At 39.4% G+C, this 22670-nt stretch overlaps 2 protein-coding genes across 5 annotated transcripts in view; one reads left to right on the top strand and one right to left on the bottom strand.

Moving 5' to 3' along the window:
• Window positions 1-19520, bottom strand: part of sptbn4b (spectrin, beta, non-erythrocytic 4b) — a 109550-nt gene extending 90030 nt beyond the window's left edge. For 3 of the 4 annotated variants that reach the window (XM_028573908.1, XM_028573910.1, XM_028573911.1), the window contains exons 1-2: window positions 19309-19520; window positions 18258-18652 (exon numbers count right to left, since the gene is read on the bottom strand). The gene's annotated coding sequence lies outside the window, so the exon portion shown is untranslated. The remainder of the gene's footprint in view (window positions 1-18257; window positions 18653-19308) is intronic. The other variant, XM_028573909.1, reaches the window with a different exon arrangement.
• Window positions 49-1447, top strand: LOC114552926 (trichohyalin-like). Its single transcript, XM_028574022.1, has one exon. It carries the CDS (start codon window positions 176-178, stop codon window positions 1445-1447), a length of 1272 nt encoding a protein of 423 aa, XP_028429823.1. The 5' UTR covers window positions 49-175.
• Window positions 19521-22670: the final 3150 nt, after the last annotated feature.

Raw genomic sequence — 22670 nt, 5'->3', positions numbered from 1 at the left:
TCTATGGTTCTGTTTATGGGTGCTTACAGGCAGTTAACAGTCTGAACTCATTAACGACACATCTCTTTGTGTGACAGAGATCAAAACACCAAAACTTCCGTACTACAACGATAGAGCAATACTACTCTACGCTGCAATACTCCACTATCGCAACAAATACTTTTGTTGAGCGATCATGGCAACAATGCCGGCGACAGTCGTCTGCCCAACTCCCGGCGTACAGCTCGAGGACCTAAAGAAAGACCAACTGGAAACTCAAGAACTCATCAACCAGCTGGTCTCCGAAAATGCTGGCCTGGAGGAAGAGAAGAGGAGAATCTTGACGGCTCTACGTTCAGAGAGAACCATAAGGAAAAATGTCCAAAAGGAGAGTAAAATCAAGGAGAAGCAGAAAAATGAAGAGATTCACTCTCTCAGAGAAAGTCTGAAGGCAGAGAAGGACGTCTCCCTGTCAGCCAAACTCCACTGGACTGGTGAGTTCAACCGGGTCGTCGGGCTCTTGAAACAGGAGCGCGAGAGGAACAGAGAGACCCAGAAAAAGAAGATCAATGGTATATTATCAACCATACCAAACCAGAATTTGATGGACAAGGACGCAAAGCTCCAAACTCTGGCAGAGGACAACGATAGGAAGTTGAGCCATGTCGTCCAGGAAAAGGATGATCTGATCAACAAAATCACGGAGGAAAAGACGGCTCTAGGAGTCAAGTATTTGGAGAGCGAAGCCAAGCTCATGGAGAAGGAAAGGCAGATCATCCAGAGGGAGGCAGAGTTTGAAACAAAACTCGCCACTCTGGAAGACCAAATGACGTGTGAGCTCGCTGCAAAAGAGGAGAGCTTTGAGAACAAAATCAAGATCTTAAAAGAGAAAATCTCTGCTCTTCAGATACAAACCCACTGCCTCCAGGAGTTTGAAAAGATGAGCAGAAGGATGGAGGAGTGGATTACCAAAGAGAGCCAAATGGAGAACGAAATTGAGCTCCTAAAAGAGCAAAACTCTGATCTTCAGGTACATTACCACAGCATCCAGGAGATGGAAAAGAACAGCAGAAGGATGGAGAAGGAGTGGATTAACAAAGAGAGCCAAATGGAGAACAAAATCAAGCTCCTAAAAGAGCAAAACTCTGAACTTCAGGTCAATCTACTTAGCCTGCAGGAGCTGGCTCAAAAAACGGACAAGGAGAAGGCCAGAATGAAAAAGGAGGAACAGAAGGCCAAGAAGGAGGCAGAAAAGAGGCTGAAAAAGGAGAGGAAAGAGGAGGAGAAGAGAGAGAATAAACAGAAGGAGGAAAATAGGAAGCAAGAGAAGGAAGAATTGAAAAGACAGAAGAAGGAAAAAGAGGAGGTTGGAGATAAAAGCAAAGAAAGAGAGGAAGGAGCAGGCGAAGAGAGAGAAGGAGGGATTGAAAAGAGTGATCTGGTTTTACTGCCACATTTCAATTATTAATATATATATATATATATATATATATATATATATATATATATATATATAATAATTGAATTTATTTAAAATATATATATATATTTTAAATAAATCTCTCATGTGTGTATTTGTCTTTTCAAATGGGTTCAATAAAAACACACATCTACCGTGAAAACCTGACCGCAAATATTTCACATATTTACCTTTTTGATTGAACTGAAGATGATCTTTCATTTTCCCCTTAACACAATATCAAGTGATTCTGGAGTCTAAGGGCACGTTCACACCTTCTGACGTTTTTTTTTAACAGTCACTGGTTCACACCTTTTAATTCTGTAGACTCTGTAGGTGCGATTCTGGTTTGTAGTTGTAACATTGTTGCATTTTTCACATGTTCATTTAGCGCTCACACTGCACTTTGTCAAGTGCACCAAACACTGTAATCAAATGGTTGCTGGTCTATTAGACAGAATATCCGAGTAAAACTCGCCAACACTTCCTGGTCTCAGAAATAATGGAGCAACATCAAATTTGTAACATCTTGGTTTTTCTGGTTTTGCCTTAGTGTTTCTAATATTTTACAAGAAGTGAAACAATAAGCAGCTGACAAGACAGTGAGTAAGGAGAAGGTTATTGATTTTAAAGTTATCACTTAAATCATATATAAGTACTGTGTCTAAGTGCTAGTAAATGCATTGCTTTTTGGTTCAGTTCCTATATTAGGATCAGATTGCCTTCTCACCTAAACTGAACCGAACTCTAGTGCACTTGGGAGCGAACCAAGACCCCCGTTTCCAATGCCGACCAGAGTTGGCAAACTTGATAGGCAAACTTGGCACTGCACTTACCTGTTCCTGTAGCAAGACACCTGTCAAGTTTGAAATCCATGGAACTAACGGTTCGAGAGATATGCGCATAACAGACCCACAGACAGACAGACGTTCCTGTAATTTATAGACAGACGATGCTTTTATTACATTACAGCCCAATTTACATTAACGTTTTGATGTTATCCTTTAATTAATCAATGAGTTGATCGACAAAATTAATAATTGGCAACTATTTTGATAATTTAGAATTCTGTGGTTTCAGCTTTTCAAATGTGAATATTTAATCTTTGGGTTTTGGACATTCGAAGACTTCACCTTGGACTTTTGGGAAATAGTCCTGGACATTTAGCATTTCATAGATTAAATGATGAATCAGTGAATCAAGAAAATAATCTGCAGATGAATTGATAACAAAAATAATGTTCTCATCAGTCAATATAATGGTGCTTATTCTGTATGGATAGTTTTAGTTAAAACGGTTACAATGCTGTTTCACGTAAACACTAAATTGTTCTGGAATTATCTGGCTCTTCATTGGCCCACTCACACCAAGAGGACCAACATGCACATGTATGTACACTACAGACACACACACACTCGTACACGCAGAGGAAAGCGAGAAAGGTTGTGTGGACAGGCAGTTCACGCTTCATAATTAAACTCTGACTGACTTCACACACACCTCATCTGATACCCTTTAACCCCTGTTTAGTTACACAGGTTCACTGAATCGTCCAACGGTCGCTGCAACATTCCAAATTAATTAGTGTTTAAAATGCACAAATAACATGTTTTACAGTAAAAACTAGTCCGGAGTCTATAAATAACAGCTCCTTTCCATTCATGAATGATGCAGCACCTGTCCTTGGCATCAGAGCATTTTACAAAAGAGAAGCTTAAAATAAAATCTCTCTGATGGTGGGAGACAAAGAATAAACATTATTTGGCTCATTTGTCCTGTCTCTGACAGCTGAAAACCAGAAGATAAAAATAACCAAGAAATCACACATTTCAGGGTGAAAGGTAAGAAATGGAAATGTTCAAAACATCAAAATGATAACGAAAAGACTTTAGCTTAAATTTCTGATATTCAGTTTCAGTCGCATTCTTTTAAAGAGTTGATGGAACTGTCTAACATCTAACAGATTTCTACTCAATCTTAACAAAATGCACTGGATATTCATCTGGCACCCTATTCACACAACATCCTAAGGCTAAAAGTAGCTCCTACAGTAACTGGTGGAGTGGGGTGTCTCAGTCCTAACTTTAACCCCTAATTTCCACCAACTCTGGAACGGCGGCGGAGTAATTAGGTTTCCATTAAAGTCATGTGTGTTTTACCACTGACTGCGGAACAGATGCGTTCAGACTCCGGCATCTGGTTAATTTTCAAAATAAAATACACCATGCTCACGGTGGATCACATTTCTCTGCACTACACCTTGAAAACACAGCACAGAGATGTTTCCCCTCTACTACTCTGGATGGAAACTAACTGTTGTTGGTTTTGTGGTTTGTGGGACTACAGCCGTCAGTCACGGCCGCAGCCGTGGCGCAACAAATCCGGACCTGGTGGGTATTGACGGACGGCGGAGCACGGAGCGGATACGCAGCGGAGCCGTTCCACAGTCGTTCTGCATTCAGTGGAAATCTGGGGTAAGAATCTTAAAAACTCATATGCTGATGGTATGTGATCCCAGATACAATATACAGTCAATAATCTATATTGATTTAGCTATCTCCTAATTCTATAGTCTATCATTTTATTTAATTTGTTCCTAACCAAAAGTCACTCTCTGCAGCTTTGGGAAAAACTCTTAAAGGACAATTCCAGCGCAAAATGAACCTAGGGGTTAATAACACATGGGTACAGAGTCGACCGTTCTCGTTTTCATGCTAATCGAATGTGACCAGTTTTATCGCAATCCGCTAATTAGCTTATAAAGCTAATCATCGGGGCATGCGGACGCCGTGTAACCAGGAACCAGTAACATAGCTCAAGAAGGCGCCCGCCTGTATACCGGTCTTTATAAACTATCTTTTTAATAAACTGTCTGTACACTTACAAAGTTCTCAATACTTCGGTTTACATGTAGGGACCCTCATTATGCTCCCGTGGAAGTGTGGTTTTGAGCCTTGTTAGTGGTGTACTGTGTTTTACTTTACCAGTGCCCCAACAACTAGCGTTATAAGCTAATTAGCGGTTTGCAATAAAACTGGTCACATTCGATTAGCGTGAAAACATATCCCAGAGAACGGTCAACTCGGTACCCATGTGTTATTAAGCCCTAGGTTCATTTTGCGGCGGAATTGTCGTTTAAGAAAGAACCCGTTGGTGAGATAAGACCCTTTGTGTAATAATATAATAAACCATATGCTTCAAGCACTGCACACTTCTGTTTGAGGTATCCGAAAATTCAGAGCAGACATAAAAATCAGCAGACTTGGTGAAAAATTAAACTCCTTGTCCTCTGGTGCAAGAAAAACCTGGCAGTTACCAAATATGAACTGTGTTTTCAGAGGACACTTTCTCCCTATTAGGCAGATATTTTGCAGATTTTTCCCAGACTGTAGCTAAGAGGAGCTATGTTATGTGTCTGTATAAGCATTTTACACTTCCTTCCTTATATTCCACTGATCTCCTTTAAAAAAACAAAACAAAACATATTTATAATCTCTTATTTGTTTAGTCAGTGTATGTCATGTTAACAGCAGATGGTCGTTATAGTTTGCAAACAAGTGTGATAGATACTTATTAGCATCAAATTCTGAAAACTGTGTATAAAGCAGTGTATACAGCTACATGCAGGCATGTTTTAATATGTGAGAGTTTGGAACATAAACATAAAGATGGACCGCGGAAAGGTGGATTATGCTGTAGGAGCAATTTGATAAGTTTCCGAGGGTATTTTGATACTTTTTTCTCCACTGTGAAAGCTCATCAGTATAGGAATCCACTGTAACACACATGGATTCAAGCTGACAACAGACACTGTTCTTTAGGACGGATGGAAATTTAAAAATCCACCTTTCAGGCCACAATAAGTTTATGTTGAATGACTACTAAAAAGAGACATTTAAGATGTTTGCACATTGAGAAAATATATATTATGTAAGTTCTGATAAATGCTTCACTTTCACACATATTATTATATTTATAATAATAATAATAATAATAATAATAATAGGTGCAATGGCTTCGTCTGGTAAAGAGCAAATGTGCCCACAAGACACAAAATATGACATTTGGTGCGTTTTTTCCAATGCTGCTTGGGGGAATACATTTCTATGCATGTTGTGTGCTTATCTAACTTTTCACAATTATGAGATTAATTGATTAATTAGGATTTCAAGTACAAAGTGTGATTGAGGCTGCTGTGCTGTTTTTCTGTCATTTTGTACCTTGTCTAGGGCTGGGAAAAAAATCGATTTGATTTAAAAATCGAGTTGGTAGGTCAAATCGATTCATATTTTAAAAAAATCAATTTTTTAGATTTTTTTTAATCCAAATACAGTATAAATAATTTGGATGTTTAACAATCTTTGTTGCACACTGCACAGTGACTTTTCACTTAGAGAAAGGGTTTGCCTTTGCAATTTTGTTTATGTTGATGCACTTTAATTAAATACAATAAATATATATTTTTAAAATATATTTACAGTTCGCAGTTATTTTGTTTTAAATAGAAGGGGAGGAAAATCGAATCGAATCGTAAATCGAGTTTTTTATAAAAAAATTGCCCAGCTCTAACCTTGACCTTTATGTTGTAAATCTCTTCCTCTTCCCACCCCTCTTCCCTCCTTCTCCAATGTAACAAAAGTCTGAGCTCACAGTTGTCATATACCTAAACCACTGGAAAACAATGTAGCCATATCGAGTAAATGTCAGCGTGTCCTGCAAGACAGGGAGAGGAGGGGTAGTTGTGCACATGCACTTAGCCGTTCTCCCTGGAGGCAATAACAGCAAACATTACAGTGCTGTGTATCGAGTGTTGAGGCAGATAGAGGACTGCACAAGAACCCAGCAGAGGGTGGAACCTGCAGGAAAATGAGCTGATTAATTGGTCAACTGAATTAATCTAATGCAGCGATGTAAAGTGGACATTCTCACTGTGCCATTCAGTAAAGGATAGGGATGGGGAGAAAAATTCCATACAGCCCATGCTGGAATTCTATTTTTATATTTAGCATTGCTACTTAAGTAATTATTCAATTCAAGCTTGCAATGGATTAATGGGTCCCAAAGAACTGCAAAGGATGCACTGGTTGCGTCCTTTAAAATCATTTGATTGGTTTCCCTGCTGCATTTTGTCAGTAGAACTGCTGAAATGAAATGATTTTTCTCCTCTATGATTGTTGAATGTCGGTGCATTTCTTCTTTGATGATGAGGGACTTATATTTCCTCTTCACATCACTGAAACCTTGTCTGCTATTAAACAGATTTTATCTCAACATGACTTGGTCTATTTTGTCTCAGATGAGTGGCATCTGAGGGTGTAATCTCATACCCTGTTTACACGTACATGGTTATTTTGAAAAACGGTGATATTTCCCTTTGTTTGTGCCCTTCGTTTACACGAAAACGGAGAATTCGCCAAAAATCCTGAAAAGGATTCTTTCTAAAAACTCCAGCCAGAGCGGAGATTTTGGAGAACTTTGTTTGCACGTTTGCATGTAAACTGAGATAAACGGAGGTTTAGGCAGCGGAGGAAGTGAGGAAGAGAAGAGAGAGCAAGTGATTTGTTGCTGTTGTTGCTATTTTCGGGATTCTGATTGGCTAACGTGGGCTTGAGCATCTCGTTACACTGCCACCTACAGATTTGGCGTGCTCTTGACGGCATATATACACGGGTACGTGTAAACGAACACTTTTCTGAAAACTGACAGCTGTGCACAATCTTATTTTTGAAAACGGAGAGGTTGAAATATCCATTTATGAAAATAGCCGGCCATGTGTAAACGTAGCATCAGATGTTGCAAATGAGCTGGCCCCATGTTTAACCTCCCTAAATCCCTGTACATTTTTCATCCATATCCCCCATGTGGCAAAATCCTTCACCAGCATTTCTAGCTAAATATAGACACTCATGCCACGGAGAGGTGTGAGTATGTGGAGAATAAAACAAGACAAGCTAATCAGAGAAAGCTAGAGTGATATTTTTAACCATGTTGTTCCTTAAAGAAAATATTGCTGTCTCGGCTGTCACTAGACTGTGAAATTACTGGTTTGCTACGAGGTCAAAAGAGAGACTCGTAGTAAAGGCCATCAGTATAAGAATAGACAACAAAGAATACACAAAGTGTAGTAGCATTGTAGGACCTTATACAAGATATGAATATTACAAGACATGATAAGATAACATCTGCACACTGGAATAACCCATCACTGGATTACAGAGGAGAAACAAAAACAAGACTACATCTACTGCCTCACTTTCATGTCAGTCAAAATACTGTGTGTGTGTGTGTGTGTATGTGTGTGTGTGTGTGTGTGTGTGTGTGTGCGTGCGTGTGTATGTCCTCTGTTCTCCTTGCCTAACCTCAACCACCTGGTGTCTTCCAATCAATCAAGCTCACAGCTCGCAGGACTGCTCTCATATGTATTTGTGTGTGTGTGTGTGTGTGTGTGTGTGAGAGAGACAGATTGTTAGACATATTGTTGCCTTGGGCTGACTGATTCGTCAACAGCTGAATCTGATTATTAGAATAAGGTGATCTCACACACACACACACACACACACACACACACACACACACACACACACACACACACACACACACACACACACTTTTATAATACTGTAAAAGGGCCAAACGTAAAAATTAATATGCACGTTTTTTTGTCGCCTCTTTACTACACTATTTTCCCGTTTCCAAACTCTCTCTCTCTCTCTGTATCTCTCTCTCTCTCTCTCTCTCTCTCTCTCTCTCTCTCTGTCTCTCTCTCTCTCTCTCTGTCTCTGTCTCTCTCTCTGTCTCTCCTGCTCTATAAGTAACAGCAGCAGTGAGATGCTTCATGATTTGCCTCCAGACTGAACAAAGCCTGCAGGATATCCCAGATGGTTGCGATAAAAACCAAGAAAAAAGTGTCCACACATTGAGCTTTGAATGATTTTATCTGCATTCAGAGCATTATGGATGTACTTTGTAAAACCGGCATGTCTCAACATCACAATATCAAAAGTAAATTCATTCTGATTGGGCGATTCTGTCTCACATAAGCAGCAATAAGAGGTTTTGAATTCAGAATGCAGGCTTCCTGTTAAAAGTTTCAAGGCTAAAGCCCAAACCTATAACTAACCTGATGACAACTTAACTGTTAATGTTTCAGACTATTAAAAACTGCCTCGAGAGCCACAGGAAACAACAAACAACTGTTTTTCCAGGCTAAACTGTATTCCTTGTGACGAGTTAGTTGCATTTCTGTCCCAACTGCAGTGTCAAAAGCAAAGTGCTGAGTAATGCTGTGTGCTGTTACAGCAGCCAGTATGGGCAGTTGATCAATAATAAACACCTAGAACCACAAAGCTACACAACAATGAAAGCGATGGGAGTAAATCTGCCGCTGAATGCTTTCATTACCCCAGTCCATTTATTAGGGACGCACCGATCCGACTTTTTCAGTCCCGATACCGAAGCCTGGGCTTTGTGTATCTGTCGATACCCGATACCGATCCAATAACGTTGTTGAATTAATAATACACTGTATACCTTCCACCTTATACCTTCCTTCCACCATGTGGAAGAGACTAATGTGGAAGAGACTAAAGCCACCAGACTTTCCTAACTAAACATTACTTTCCTAACTAAGACAAAATAACATAGATGTAATGTATTGAGTTCTTATTTATTCGTATACTCAACTCCTCCAGCATGCGACACACGTGCGACAGAGGGGAAAAAATTAACAAAACTGGATCAGCTATTTTGTCAATATCGGGACCGATATCGGTACACCCCTACCATTTATACTGCTCACAAATACACTTAGAGTAAGAAAGTTCTCTTCAGTGAATTTGAATTCATGTGGTTTATGTGATTTGAGTTCATGTGGTTTATTGTTATGGCGGCGTTGCAGTGATAAATCGATGTTTGATGCTGCTTCCGTTAGATCTGCTGAGATCTATTAATTTTCCCTTATTAATATTGTTTAAACTCTGACAATTTAAAGGAAATTAACAAAGATAATCTTAGCGCTAATGTGTGTGTGTGTGTGTGTGTGTGTGTGTGTGTGTGTGTGTGTGTGTGTGTGTGTGTGTGTGTGTGTATGTGTGTCAAACAAAACAAATTATATACATAAATTCTGAACACTCCCGGTAGGTCTTTCCTGCAAAAATAAATATAAGATGCAGAATAAGAGTAGAGCTGAATAGATAAGTTGATTAATCACTAAGTATATCAACAAAAGTGAATCTACTAACACTCAACTGTAATTTTGATACTACACAAATATTCCAACATGGCATCATGACTTTGCGTAAACATACACGCCACTTTCCAACAGCCAAATGGCGTGTTATCTGTATGCATTTTGAGCTATCCACGTGTATGTCTACGCTGTATACTGCGGATGTAAACATACACATGCGTATTATTGCGAGAACGTGCCGTGCCATCGCGAGAACAAGTCACGCGTGTAAAAAAGGTTCTTAGGAAACATTGGGAAAGGCTTTAGTTACCCAAAAAGGACAAAAAAACAACAAAAAACACGACGGTGACCAACACCATCACACGCTTAGGAAAACAATAAACGGTTGGGCTACGGCAACAATTCACACGTAATGTACGTCAATGGATGCCAAACGGCATTTATAAACACACTAAAAAGCGATTATGCGTCTTGATGACACTCCAAAATGGCATACAAAGTGCCGTGTCATACATACACCACTTTATGAAATCAGTCTGAATATTCGATTGGTAAAAAAATGATCAGAAGTTCCAGGAATAATTGTTATTTGCAGCCCTAAAACAGATGATGAGCAGGATAGTCGATAATCTTCTCATCTCTCCCTTTCAGGACAGAATCTAGATCATCTGAGGCTTTGCTTTTGCTAACACTTTACTTGAAGTTTTTTACATAAGAGTGACATGACACTGTCATGAACACATGACACTGTCATGACACAGTCATGACACATGAACCCTAACCCTAACCCTAACCATAACTTGTCATGACAAAACTGAATGACACTTACTAAAAGAAGCGTTATGTCATAAACGTTTAGGACTTGTTTATAATGTTTTATGACACGTTCATGACAGTGTCATGTCACTCTTATGTCGATACCTTCAAGTAAAGTGTAACTTTGTTTTTTTCTCCTGGTGGACCTGAACCCTAACCTCACCGTGGTTTATAGAACAGCAACACACAATGTTCTATATTCAGAGTGGCCATCTTTGTTTCGATAGAGAAGCGACCAAGCAGCTTCTTGTTTACATTCGGCCACCGAAGCGCAGCAACCCATTGATGGTGCTATGTCACCCAGATCATTGTTCTGATTGGTTGGAGGACTATCCAATTGCGTACAGAGTCATTTGAACTATGCCCGATGATCACGCCTCTTGTGCAGTAGAAAATACAGAGCAGACTCCCCAGACTAAGCTTATTGAGCTTGGTCTGGTGATAGCCAGACTATGTTTAGCTTATATAAATGAAAAACAATTTTCAAACAAATTCACAATTTCCCAGAGGCCAAGGTGACGTCTTCAAATAGCTTGTTTTGTTCCACCAACCCAAAGATGTTCAATTTACACGAATATAGAACAAGGGAAAAGCAGCAGATCCTCACAATTTATGTTTGGCATCTTTTCTTGATAAATGACAACGATATGATTATCAAAATTGTTGCTGATTAATCTTTTTATCGATTTACTATTTAATCAATTACCAAGTAGCGTCAGCTCTTAGTATATAAGCGTTGTTAGGGCAGCTCAATTATGGAAAAAATGATAATCACAATTAATTTGGTCAATATTGAAATCAATATTATTTAACACGATTATTCTTTGACTTTTGAAAAGAGGTTGCATTTACTGAACTTAAAAAACAGTGAAACGTGGTTCGGGTCCAGCCTGAGGTTGTTTCCTGCATGTCTTCCCCCTCTCTCTCCCCTTTCTCACCTAGCTGTCCTGTTAAAAATGAATGGCGGAAAATCCCCCCAAAAAAGAATCTTAAAAAACAGCAGTGAAACAGCTAAACAAATCAACGGTGAAAACACCTTCAACTGTGAAATTTCCCTTGATACTTTTCCCGTTGAACTTTTTTTCTTTCATTCTGAACACAAGACAAAATAAGTTTACTTGCAAAATGTAATGTGTAAAATAATTGTTTTTCTCGATTACATTGTTTTTGTGATCATTAGGAGCCGAAATCAAAAGTTGATTAATTGCACAGCCTTAATGTGTGTATGAGTGAGTGTGTGCGTGTGTGTGTGTGCACGCAGACCTATCAGTCGTTATGCTTTCTCCTCTAAACCACTCAGTGTTATTATTGTCCTCTCTCCCCAGCTATGCTGTCGCCGTTGGTAACCACAATAAATCACCATTACACCAACCGTGTAATGAAAGCGTCACCCCCCGCCTCCCTGCTCTCTCCTTTTATTATCCGTCACACTTTTTCAACCGTCCTCTCCCTCTATTCCCACTCGTCCCTGTGTCCTAGCCTCCAATCCTATCTGTCTGGCCTACACAACTTGTGTTTTGGCTATTAGCATTTGGCATGGTGCCTCCATGCTACCAAAGAGTGATGATCCACTAATCTTTTCAGTACATGCTAGCCAAACATCAGGCACCCTTGAAACAAGCACTTAACCCCCCCAAACGCTGCAGTGAGGCCACTCGGTGACTTCAGTGCCCTTAGACTGTTGGTCCTGAGCAGCTAACAGCTAACGGCCGTTAATTCATATGACTGTGAAGCTGAAAAAAGGAGCATGCTTCTTTTGGATTCATATTTATTTAATTAATATTTAAAGAATTTGCATAGGTTTGAGAGGTCCCATCATGTCATGTCAAGCTTTTCCAAATAGATGCAACTATAAAAACGAAAGAATTTAAACCATAAGCCCATCTCAGGTTTTAGAAACGTGAGATTTGAGTAGTCAGTAAAATATGACTTAAGTTAGTTAGTTAGTCGTTGTATTTTCCAATGTTGTACTAACCTCTAACAAACAACCAACCACAACATATTAAGTGGGCCCAGATTCACTCTTTAAGAACCCCTCATCAGTCCCTTTCGAGATGCAAGAATCTTTTCAAGTAACTTGGTTCCAGTTTTGGTTACTTGGGCCCGGTTACTGCCTCCCAAAACGTCCCTACTCCAGAGGTCATATTTTCCTATGTTCCCATAACTAGCAGGAATAAAGCGAGCGATATTCAAAATGTTGGTTATTGTGAAGAACCTAAAATAAACACTTGCTAGGCACAATACCGTTGATCCACCCAAGTAGAACCCAGCTCCAACAGGAAATTCACCTAAATATGGTTGAAAACGTACTATTATGACACACATTTTAGCCACATTTCTATATCAGATCTTGTGTTTCTCCCACTCTACGATGAATTCTTTAGACATGATAACGATTTAAGTGACAGTGTTCTTAGCTTTTGTTTTTTTCCACTAATCATATTGCTGGACGAATGCTTCAAGAACAGCCTAATGTAGACCACAGACATCTGTCTGTCCATCTCTTTTGATTTAGAGGTTAGACCTTGAGACGTATAGAGAGAGAGTGAGAGAGAGAGAGGCAGGCATAATAAAGAGAGATAGAGACAAAGAGAGAGAGACTAAAGGAGTAAGATAGGAGGTTAAAGAGTGAGGAAAAAAAAAGAGTGTGACGTTATAGAAGAGAGATGTTACAGAGAACAGAAAGGTTGACATGGAAGGGGAGGAGGGGAATAGAGAAAATCAGGGTGGCAATAGAAATCGAAGGAGCAAGAGAGACAGGAGGGCATATCACTAGAAAGATGAAGAAAGAGAGAGAGAAGTTAAGAGAGAGACAGCTGCCACTGTTAATCAGTCAGTGGCAGCAGCTCTGTGTCTCTGTTTCCTCTAAAGGCTTAATGGGGACCAGGCCCTCAGTGTACGTCCCCTTTTTACCACACACACACACACACACACACACACACACACTGCAGTCATTATCAATATCGTCACAAGCAATGCAATGTCATTTATAATGACCTTTGCTATGTGGCTGACATGTCATCATGTCAAGTTTGGCTTCGGGCATTTCTATTGATTGATCTAATGATCAGGTATCAAATAAATGCACCTCGGAAGGTCTGCTGAATGTTACACACAGTCATCAAATTAGGGTTCCTGATACGAGGAATTTACATATTGTATAGAAATAAATTAAACTGATACTGGCTTGTTAAATACATATATTCTGTAAAGGTTTAAATGTATTGTCGAACATAGTACAAAATGTCTTGCCCTTTCCAAATCCACCTGTTTACAATCTATCAACCAATGTCACTAAAATCCATTTCTGTAGAATACGTATTACTAGAGATGCACCGATTACAACTTTCTAGGCCGATTCCGATTTCCGATGTTCCTTGAGTTAGGCCAGCCGATACCGATTTTAGCCGATTCTGATTTCATTTTTTCTAACCACTTTACAGCAAACGCAAATATTTATTTTCTATCTTTTCTTTAATAGAACATTTTGCACAGAACACAGAACATTTGTTGACCAGATAATGGATCACTATAAAATAGAACTATATAAATGACTCCTGGTGTGGGACATTCACACACATCTAAAGTGCAATGTTAGAACCATTTCCTTCTTTTCACATCCAATATCCAACAAAAAAATGTGATTTTGGTTTTTGGTGTCGTCCCTCCACGCCCTACTTTTTCCTTGCAGCTGTTGCATATTACAAACTTGTTATCTTCTGCACACACACTGAATAATTTCCAAACAGCTGACATGTTGCAGGTTAATTCACCGGCTTCCCTACACGTGGACACGCGCTTCACACCGCGAGCGATTACGTGCCACACACGGCAGAAAAGTTGAGAGAAAGGAAAAAGAGACTGCGCTGTCGCGTACATGTGTGCGTGCGTGTTTGAGAACTGTAACTCGTCAGTTAATTGTAGCGTTGACCGGCATGAAATCGACATATGTCAGACTGACCTGCCGGTCGCCGGTCACGGCCGAGCACGTGAAAACCGGCCAATTCCGGTCACCGGCCGGTCTATCGGTGCATCTCTACTTATTACATGGCCCATAAATCAATCTTAGACAAAAGGCCACAACCAGTGAATCCTGCACAGTTTTAGCTGCATATGAAGGTGTTGTAAGTGACATCTTAAATATGTATTAGATTTGAATCTGGGATTCTTTTATCAAAAGAGTCAGAAAGTTTCTGAGGGTTGCAGTGAAGAGAATAGTACTTATTAAAGGTGCAGTAGGTAATACTTTTCCAACTTTCTGTCATATTTGCTGAAACTGACCCTATGTTCCAGTAGAACTACATAAAGCAGGTAGGGTTGGGTACCTTTCGCATCTGAACCAATACCAGTATCGATACTGGTACCTCAAATTCGGTTCCGGTAGCCATCGGTACATTTTTCAGCACTTTCTCTCTGTCTGTTACAAAAAAAGATATTTCAGTTGTAAAAATGATTCTAAACCTATTTAGCATATTTACTTAGAACATTCTGTTATTTATTCAGAATATTTTACACTGACAGAAATTAAATAAAAATAAAACCCCTCCCTCTCTCCTCCAAAACCCATCCCTACAACCTATTAAATTTTATAATTATTAAACTTGTGTTCTTGTATTTGTATATTATTCTTTTTTTAAGAATTATTTCGTTTTATTTTCATCATGATTGTTTTTAATTGCTCTTTAATGTTTTATGTAAAGCACTTTGAATTGCCTTGTTGCTGAAAGGTGCTGTAGAGATAAAGTTGCCTTGCCTTCAAACCACAGCCTGTCAGTCAGTCCCCAGGGCATAGAAACCACTGCTTGTCTCACAGGAAGTGTAACGTCAACAGCACCACAACCGCTTTCGCCTCGCCGTTACTATATTAAATTGCAGCAAACGCTGTCTGCTTGAAGTTTTTGTGTCTAACTGCGTGTCAATCACGCACATTCATTCTCCCTTGTGGGGGGAGGGGCTTAGGAGATCGTTTTTTGGCTTTAGCAGAAAGGGGGGAGGGACTGAGAAGTTGTCGATGTTCACATTTTTTGGCTAAGTCCTGGATCTTCACAATCCTACCTACGGCACCTTTAAGGGTGGGTCTTACTACGCTGTATCAGGGATGTTGATGAGGTTTTTTCTGCTTTGCTGTATTTTATCAGAGCAGTGGTGAAGTTTGTTCTTCATGTGCTATTTCTTGCTGATCTGTCAACAAAAGAGCAGCAAAAAATTTGCTAATTTAGATGTAGCCACTAGCCAAAAACAGTTTAGTTGTTAGTACATTGAATGCCTTGTACCCTGCATGGCTGCCATTAAAATGCCAACTGAATTACACACTCAAATTTACAAATTTCTGGAAAATTTCAGACATTTGTATTCTGTCTGATGGCATGAGCTCCTCTCTGAGACCCTGATCTAACCTTAAATGTAACAATGACTGACCCAAACCTAACCTAAGGACTTATCCCAAACTTTATAGAGGTGAAGTCCCTCCCCTTCCAGTGGACCTCCATGGAACATTATTTTTGAAAAAAATATGTACGGTAGTGAACAGCAAGACACAAATAATGATTTGATCCGGTTTGAATTGAGCCATGAATTACACATATGACGTTCGTCAACTTAAAAGATCATTTTGCAAGTCAAGAAAGTCTCAGTTTGTCGTAAAAAACGACGTCTCACTGAAACTACGATGTCTGTGTGTATCGTCCCGGGAGGTTACGTTACTCACTCGAGCAACGGGTCATGCTCGATAAAACAGACGCTGGATAAAAAACATCAAGTAGGATGAAGTTACATATATAGTGAAACATAGCTAAGCTAGCTAGCTAGACGAGATATGTAGTTCCCTAAGTTACTACAACAAACCTACGACAAACCATGACTTTCAATTTCCCCATTCACTACCGTACATATTTCTTTTTATGAAATAGGGTCCCATGGGGTTCACCGGAAGGGGAGGGACTTCGCCTCTCTATCCAGAATGACCTCACTTTCCAAAAATATCTGAAACCTAGATTGTTCTTACAGCGATAGAAGCTCTCGCTCTCTTTCACCCGTACACACACTGGATGCTTCATTGTGACGTCACGCAGTACGCACTTTACACACTGCACTGAGTCACTTTCACTCATTTCACCTCAGCAAAGTGAAACATCTGTGAGCGAGAGCAGCAGCCGACGCCCAGCAAGCCCACAAGTCTTAATCAAAACCGTCACCTTGATGTCTGATAAACAACAGAGCTTCAGAGTCTCAGAGAGGCTGTCTATCATCCAGACAAGACGGGGAAGAGAACTGCTGTAATAGAGCTAGGTAATATATTGTAACGTGAGATATACCAAAAATCATTTTTGCTATGCCATTTTGTTTTGTATAATATTGACCTAAATAATATACCCCAGCTGTACTGTACAGTAGTAACGTGAGGGTATTTATAAAACTTTTGAGGACAAGGGGTCAATGTGAACTAAATGTGGAACATAACAGAGAGTTATTTTTGTAATATATAAATATTAGTGATACGTGTAGGCAAGGTGTATACCATGAAGTGTAATAAATTCACTATATAGTAAACTGCTGAGCACCACAGACACACTGCAACCCCCTGTAGGTGTATAAGAGAAGCTGAATAGTAACTTCCATAGAGTACAATAAGGTCAAAACACATTAGTCCATTATGTACCATAAGCTACTATGAACCCCCAAAAGAATATTAGAGTGAGGGTATTAAACTGGCTCAATAATTAACTATATACCAGAAGGCTAGTTAGCTATTTGCTATCTTTATTGAAATAATGGAATAAATTAATGACTACAGCGTTTGCTCATTGTGACTGCCTTAACATTGAACACATTTGCTTGTCTTACTCTTTTCTTTCCTGTTAACCCCACTTCAACTCCCCCCCCACACACACACACACACACACACCTTGCACCAACAAACCAAAGCTAACCAACTAACCTACACCTGCCTGTACACCTCTGTATTAGCTCCCTACAGTAACTCTAGATGTTTACCCCAAAAAACAAACATATTGAATAGCCAATGATATTCTCAATGCATAACTGAGGTTGTAGTCACTTTTCACTGCAGATGTGATCAAACATACCACATAAAGACTTGACAGGCTACAATTCATCTGCTTCTTGTGTTGCTAAAGCAAGCTATGCTACTGTTGGCCTGGTCTCACTAAAAAAAGCATACAAATAACCTGAATGAATTAACCCCCTTAAGAACAGCAACAAAAATCAGGAATAACTGATGCCACAAGGGGCAGAAATGCCAAAGTAATGTCAGGTCACACCATGAACCAGAGACACACTATAACTTCCTGCAGGAATATATAGTAGGCCTATTCATGTAGAGATGTATCGCTTGGGAAGTTCTGTTGCTATTTACATTGGGGCACAGTTCGCCAAAATGCCACAGAACCCAACGTAACCATCTATATAGTTTAAAGTTATCGGTTATAAAGAAACCTAAATTGACCCGCTATAACTTGCAACAGCATACCATAGCCCATACACTAGGCCGCTATTCTGCTTCTTGTCCCATTTATCCTTTCAAATTAGACAACCGGCTCTGGCAGGCACATAAACACTTCTCCAGGCATGCATCATGTAACACATGTAGTTGAAAAAAAGACATGGAGCAACGCGTCCCCCCGCCGGATCACTGCAGTACCCTGCACCCAAATGCAGGCCGGCGTCCCTGCAACAAAAAAAAAAGAAAAAAATCCCCGTGCACCTCGACTCCTTGCTCTTACACAGGGAATGACAAAATAAAACGACATCCCAGAGAGGAAAGGAATCATCCTGACGTCCTTCTGTCGGCCTTACCTTCAGCTTCAGCGTCTGTCTTTTGGATTGGTTTTGTCCTCTTATACCAAGACGTCGTTGGGCTGAATCGATGAGAAGAGCGGTTATCAATGGAGGAAACTGACGCTCCGCTTTTATTCCAGCAGGGTCTTCCCTCGATTAGTCCTTATTACAAGAAGAAGCGGTTTGTCAGGGTAATTACAGAAGCTGCCCGGGGAGTCTCTACCGTGGAAATGCAACGCCTTGGCGCAGAAAAAGGGCGCTGTGTGCCTGCAGCGGTGACCGCCGGCAAGGAGATGCTGTTGGTGCTGAGGATGCGAGCCGGTGGAGGGTGATGATGATATCCATAGAGGTCCCCGTTTCCACCTGACACAACCTCTCCTTCCTCCTCCTCCTCTTCCTCTCCGCTGGTGATGCTGGAGATAAATATCAGCATTAGTGCAGAGAGAGAGAGAGAGAGAGAGAGAGAGAGAGAGAGAGAGAAAAGAGAGAGAGTGTGTGTGATAGGGGTGGAGGGTGGGGGTCTCTGTCAAATTTTAGCAAAAAGCCACAAGAGGCGTGTTTTAAGCGTTTTACACGTGGCTTACACATCGTCACTTTACAGCAGCAGACGCGGCGAAAAAACTAAAATGTTAAAAAACAAAAACAAAGCCTATCGTTAAATAAAGGAACCAAAAATAAGAAAATCTGTTTCAATCATTTTAGCTTCGTTCGTAATCACTCTGACTTATATTTCACTGCTGGTTTAGCTAAATTAACCCTTGTCTTCCCGAAAACTTGAGAAAAACCTTTCTGACGCCTTTTTGCCGTTTTTTTTCCAACGTTTTAAATTATTAAATTTTTCTTCTACACATTTTCAGCGTTTATTTCTACGTCCCATATTTTTCGGGAAAACGGGTCAATTTGACCAGAAGTCAACACAAGGGTTAAACCAAATATCCTCAACGTAACGCTAGCTTAGTTTCACATTTGAGACAACGTTAGCTGCTAGCTAAAACATTAGCCTAGCTACCGGTACAACTGATGTATCAACAGCTAACGTTACTGTTGTTATGAAAAAAGTTTAACATACCTTATAGGCATGGTTATTAAAATTATGTAATGATTACCGACTTAATTACTTAATTAACTAACTAGTTAATAAAGTTAGTTAGCTAGTTAACTAGCTAGTTAAGTACCGTAACTCGGTCTTCGTTAAAGTTAAACGGATATCCTAGCTACTTTTCCCCGTTTTTAACATTGACATTTGGTTTTTAACTAACCACCGTTTTCAACGTTTCAAGCTTCAAGCATCTGTTCCACGAAGAAGAGGTGGGCGGGGCTCCGGAGTCCAGCTGTCAAGCCAATCAAAATCTAGCAATTTCCATCAAAATATTTAGATAACCATACATATGATTAACTAATAGTTAAACCTTTTCTGTTTTAAAGCACTGTCTTCTTGAACAGTTAATCACATGAAACAAGCTAACGGTATAATTTCAACAGACGCACGTGGTTAGATGTGTGCTATTACTGATGCAATGATCACTACATTAAAAAAAATACTGGGGTCACTTCTTAGGAAATTATTGGTCCTTAAAATAAAGCATTAAAGTTTCCCCAACATTAAGATCTAAATATACTAAGTACAATTACCACCACGAATAACTGTAGAATGTAAACTCCTCCTACAGTTGCTAAACCCCCCAAATACCAAGAAAAATACAGATGGAACTCAACTTCAGTGTATTTATAGTGCACATCACACAGAGAATCTCTGCACACTTTGCAAGTTAAAATGTAAACATCACACACACACACACACACACACACACACACACACACACACACACACACACACACACACACACACACACTTGGCACATCATTGGCCTCTGGCTCCCTGCAGGATGCATTTGGACTGCTAATTGGTCTTACCACCAATATTTGAAAGGTGATAGAAAAATCAAGATGCAATTTTTGGAATAGTGTACCATGTGCAACCACAAATTTCTTCAGAGTTCAGATTTTGTGTTATATGCTGAGTCATTTCTTCTGGATCTAACTTTCGAGGTCTTCAAGTTTCTTTGACAGTTTAGTCCCTGATTAAAAATTCTGTGCAGAAGTCAGAACACACTAATTGTTGTGCTGGTACTGAATGAAATTGATCATATTAAACCACAGTTGTACATTGGTGACTTGTGAATGACATGTCTAATCAGGAGTAGGCGTAGCAGACACATTTAAACCAAGATCTCTAATGATCAACAAAAAAAACATGTTCCACTAATGTAGTCAACATTTTCCTCTACAGTTATTTTGTCTAGGTTTCAATTCACATTTTTCTTAATTTCCGTCTTCTGTTCTAAAATCAAGGAATACTGCAATTTCTTGTTGGTTATTGTTCGCTTCAATATGAATCACCTATTATGAGCTGGGAACCAACACTGTTTAATAAATCATATTACAAACACAGAAGGATTTAATGAGATAAATAGCCTTTATTTGGAAAAAATAATAATAATAAAGTGAGAGATTTTGGTGAAAATCTGACAAAATGTTCACCAGAAACAACAGAGACCTCACAGCCCTGTTCCAGCGTACAAAAACAAGAAGAAGAACTAAGTGCACTTGACTTCACTCTCAAAGTGAGTCTGTTTTGGAAGCCTTGAGGAGATGTATTAAAAAAGAAGCATACAAGCAGGCCAGCCTCTCGTGTACTATATTACAAGCACAACTTGGGTATGTCAAAGAATTGGTTTGACCTTTTCTCAACATTCGCTGCTCAAGAACCCTCTGCCAGTCTTACCCCTGAATCATCTCATATCCTTTAACATTTAAGGGCGGAACAAATACCTGTATTAGACAACTGTTCCCAGTTCCAAATCTTAGCAGGGTTTCTTTGCAGTAACTAAGCATAAGTAATATATTCTTTTAGATTAAAAATGAATCTCTTTATATGTGCATATAAAATAAAATAAAAAGAAGTATACAATAATAATAAAATGCACAGGTGGGATAAAAGAAACTTGGGCTTGTAATAGGAACCCACCTAACATTGAAATTAAAGACAGCTACATGCTGCCACACATTTGCAAATGAACATAAATATTCTTAAAATATTTAAAGGGATATATATATATATATATATATATATATATTTTTTTTTTTTTTTTTTTTTAAAGGAACGAAAAGAATAAAAATTCCTACTACAGATAGAAAACAAGGAAGAATAGAAAAATATAACAGTTTAACAGTAACATATTTACACTATGTTTAAATTGTGTCATAACTAACATTTAACATTTACATAGTGCTTTACTCAAGGGGGTAAGCTTCGCTTCAGAACTCGAGCCATCATGGCGCCATTTTGTTGCTAACTGGCCATCACCTCCTGTTAGCATTCCGCTGACCGCCATTTTTTTTTTACGTCACATGACTGCGAATAACTTTACATCTGAAGCGTTTAAAGACTCTATTTGTCCGTTGTTTAGTTCCAAAGAAACACGACAATGTATAAAAGGCTCCATTACCTTGTACCTCACGTTATGGCTCCGTAGCAGACGTTTTTGTAAAAATAAGCTAACGATTGTGTCATAACCAAGTGACTTACTGTCGCATAATAGAGGAATTACCGTATAGTACAGGAGAAGCTCGCAGGCAGTTTCGACTTACATGAGATGTTTAGGTTTAATTACTAGGCTAATGTTAACTAGCATGTTAGTGATCAATAATTAGCCTGTGCCCATGTTATCTCCTTACATACACCTACAGTCTCCGTATCTGTAAGATTGGGAATGATTGAGATTTCTCTCGGCACAGCTACCAGAAGACTTACAACTTTCAGACACGTTGCTCACGTCACATTCTCTCAGTTGGAGGCTGCGCAGTAAAGCTGGCCATCACCGGAAAAGTGCTTCTAATATCCTTCACTGGTCTCCGTCCAGAGCAACGGGGTCTATTGGTCCATTATATACTGTCTATCGCTTTACTCCATCAACAAGTTGTTTAAGAACTATTATAGATTTGAAAGTTAAAATATGATTCGTTGAACTATGAGGGGGGATACAAAATGTTGTATTATGATAATCTAAAAACCTTCCAGGACCCCCTGGCAGAGGTCCATTGACTCCACTTTAAGACACACACCATTACCAGCTGCAACCAGGCTGCAACATTAAAGTGATGTAGCCATATCATCCAATATAGCCTATTATTCTGAAAAGGGCCGTTCTGCACGAGTAGCCTACTTTTACTTTTGCCTGATGTCAATAAGTAAGATTTTGAATGCATGACTTTAACTTGTAACAGCCTATTTTAAATTGTGGTATAGCTACTTTTACTTAAGTCGAAGATCTGAAGAGTAGGCCTAGTAGTAACAGGAGTGTGTGAGCAGCAGGGCTCCTTTAACTGCATACTGTCCGTGTGGGAGGAGGAGTCTGAGGTGCGGAAGCG

The sequence above is a fragment of the Perca flavescens genome, chromosome 3 (genome assembly GCF_004354835.1).
Source record: "Perca flavescens isolate YP-PL-M2 chromosome 3, PFLA_1.0, whole genome shotgun sequence".
Taxonomy (NCBI): Eukaryota; Metazoa; Chordata; class Actinopteri; order Perciformes; family Percidae; genus Perca; species Perca flavescens.
Note: the sequence above shows the minus strand (reverse complement) of the source record. Positions and strands in the feature narration are given on the sequence as shown.

What these genes read in the sequence shown, in the direction of transcription:
- LOC114552926 (XM_028574022.1), top strand. Translation starts at nt 176, where the DNA reads ATGGCAACAATGCCGGCGACAGTCGTCTGCCCAACTCCCGGCGTACAG.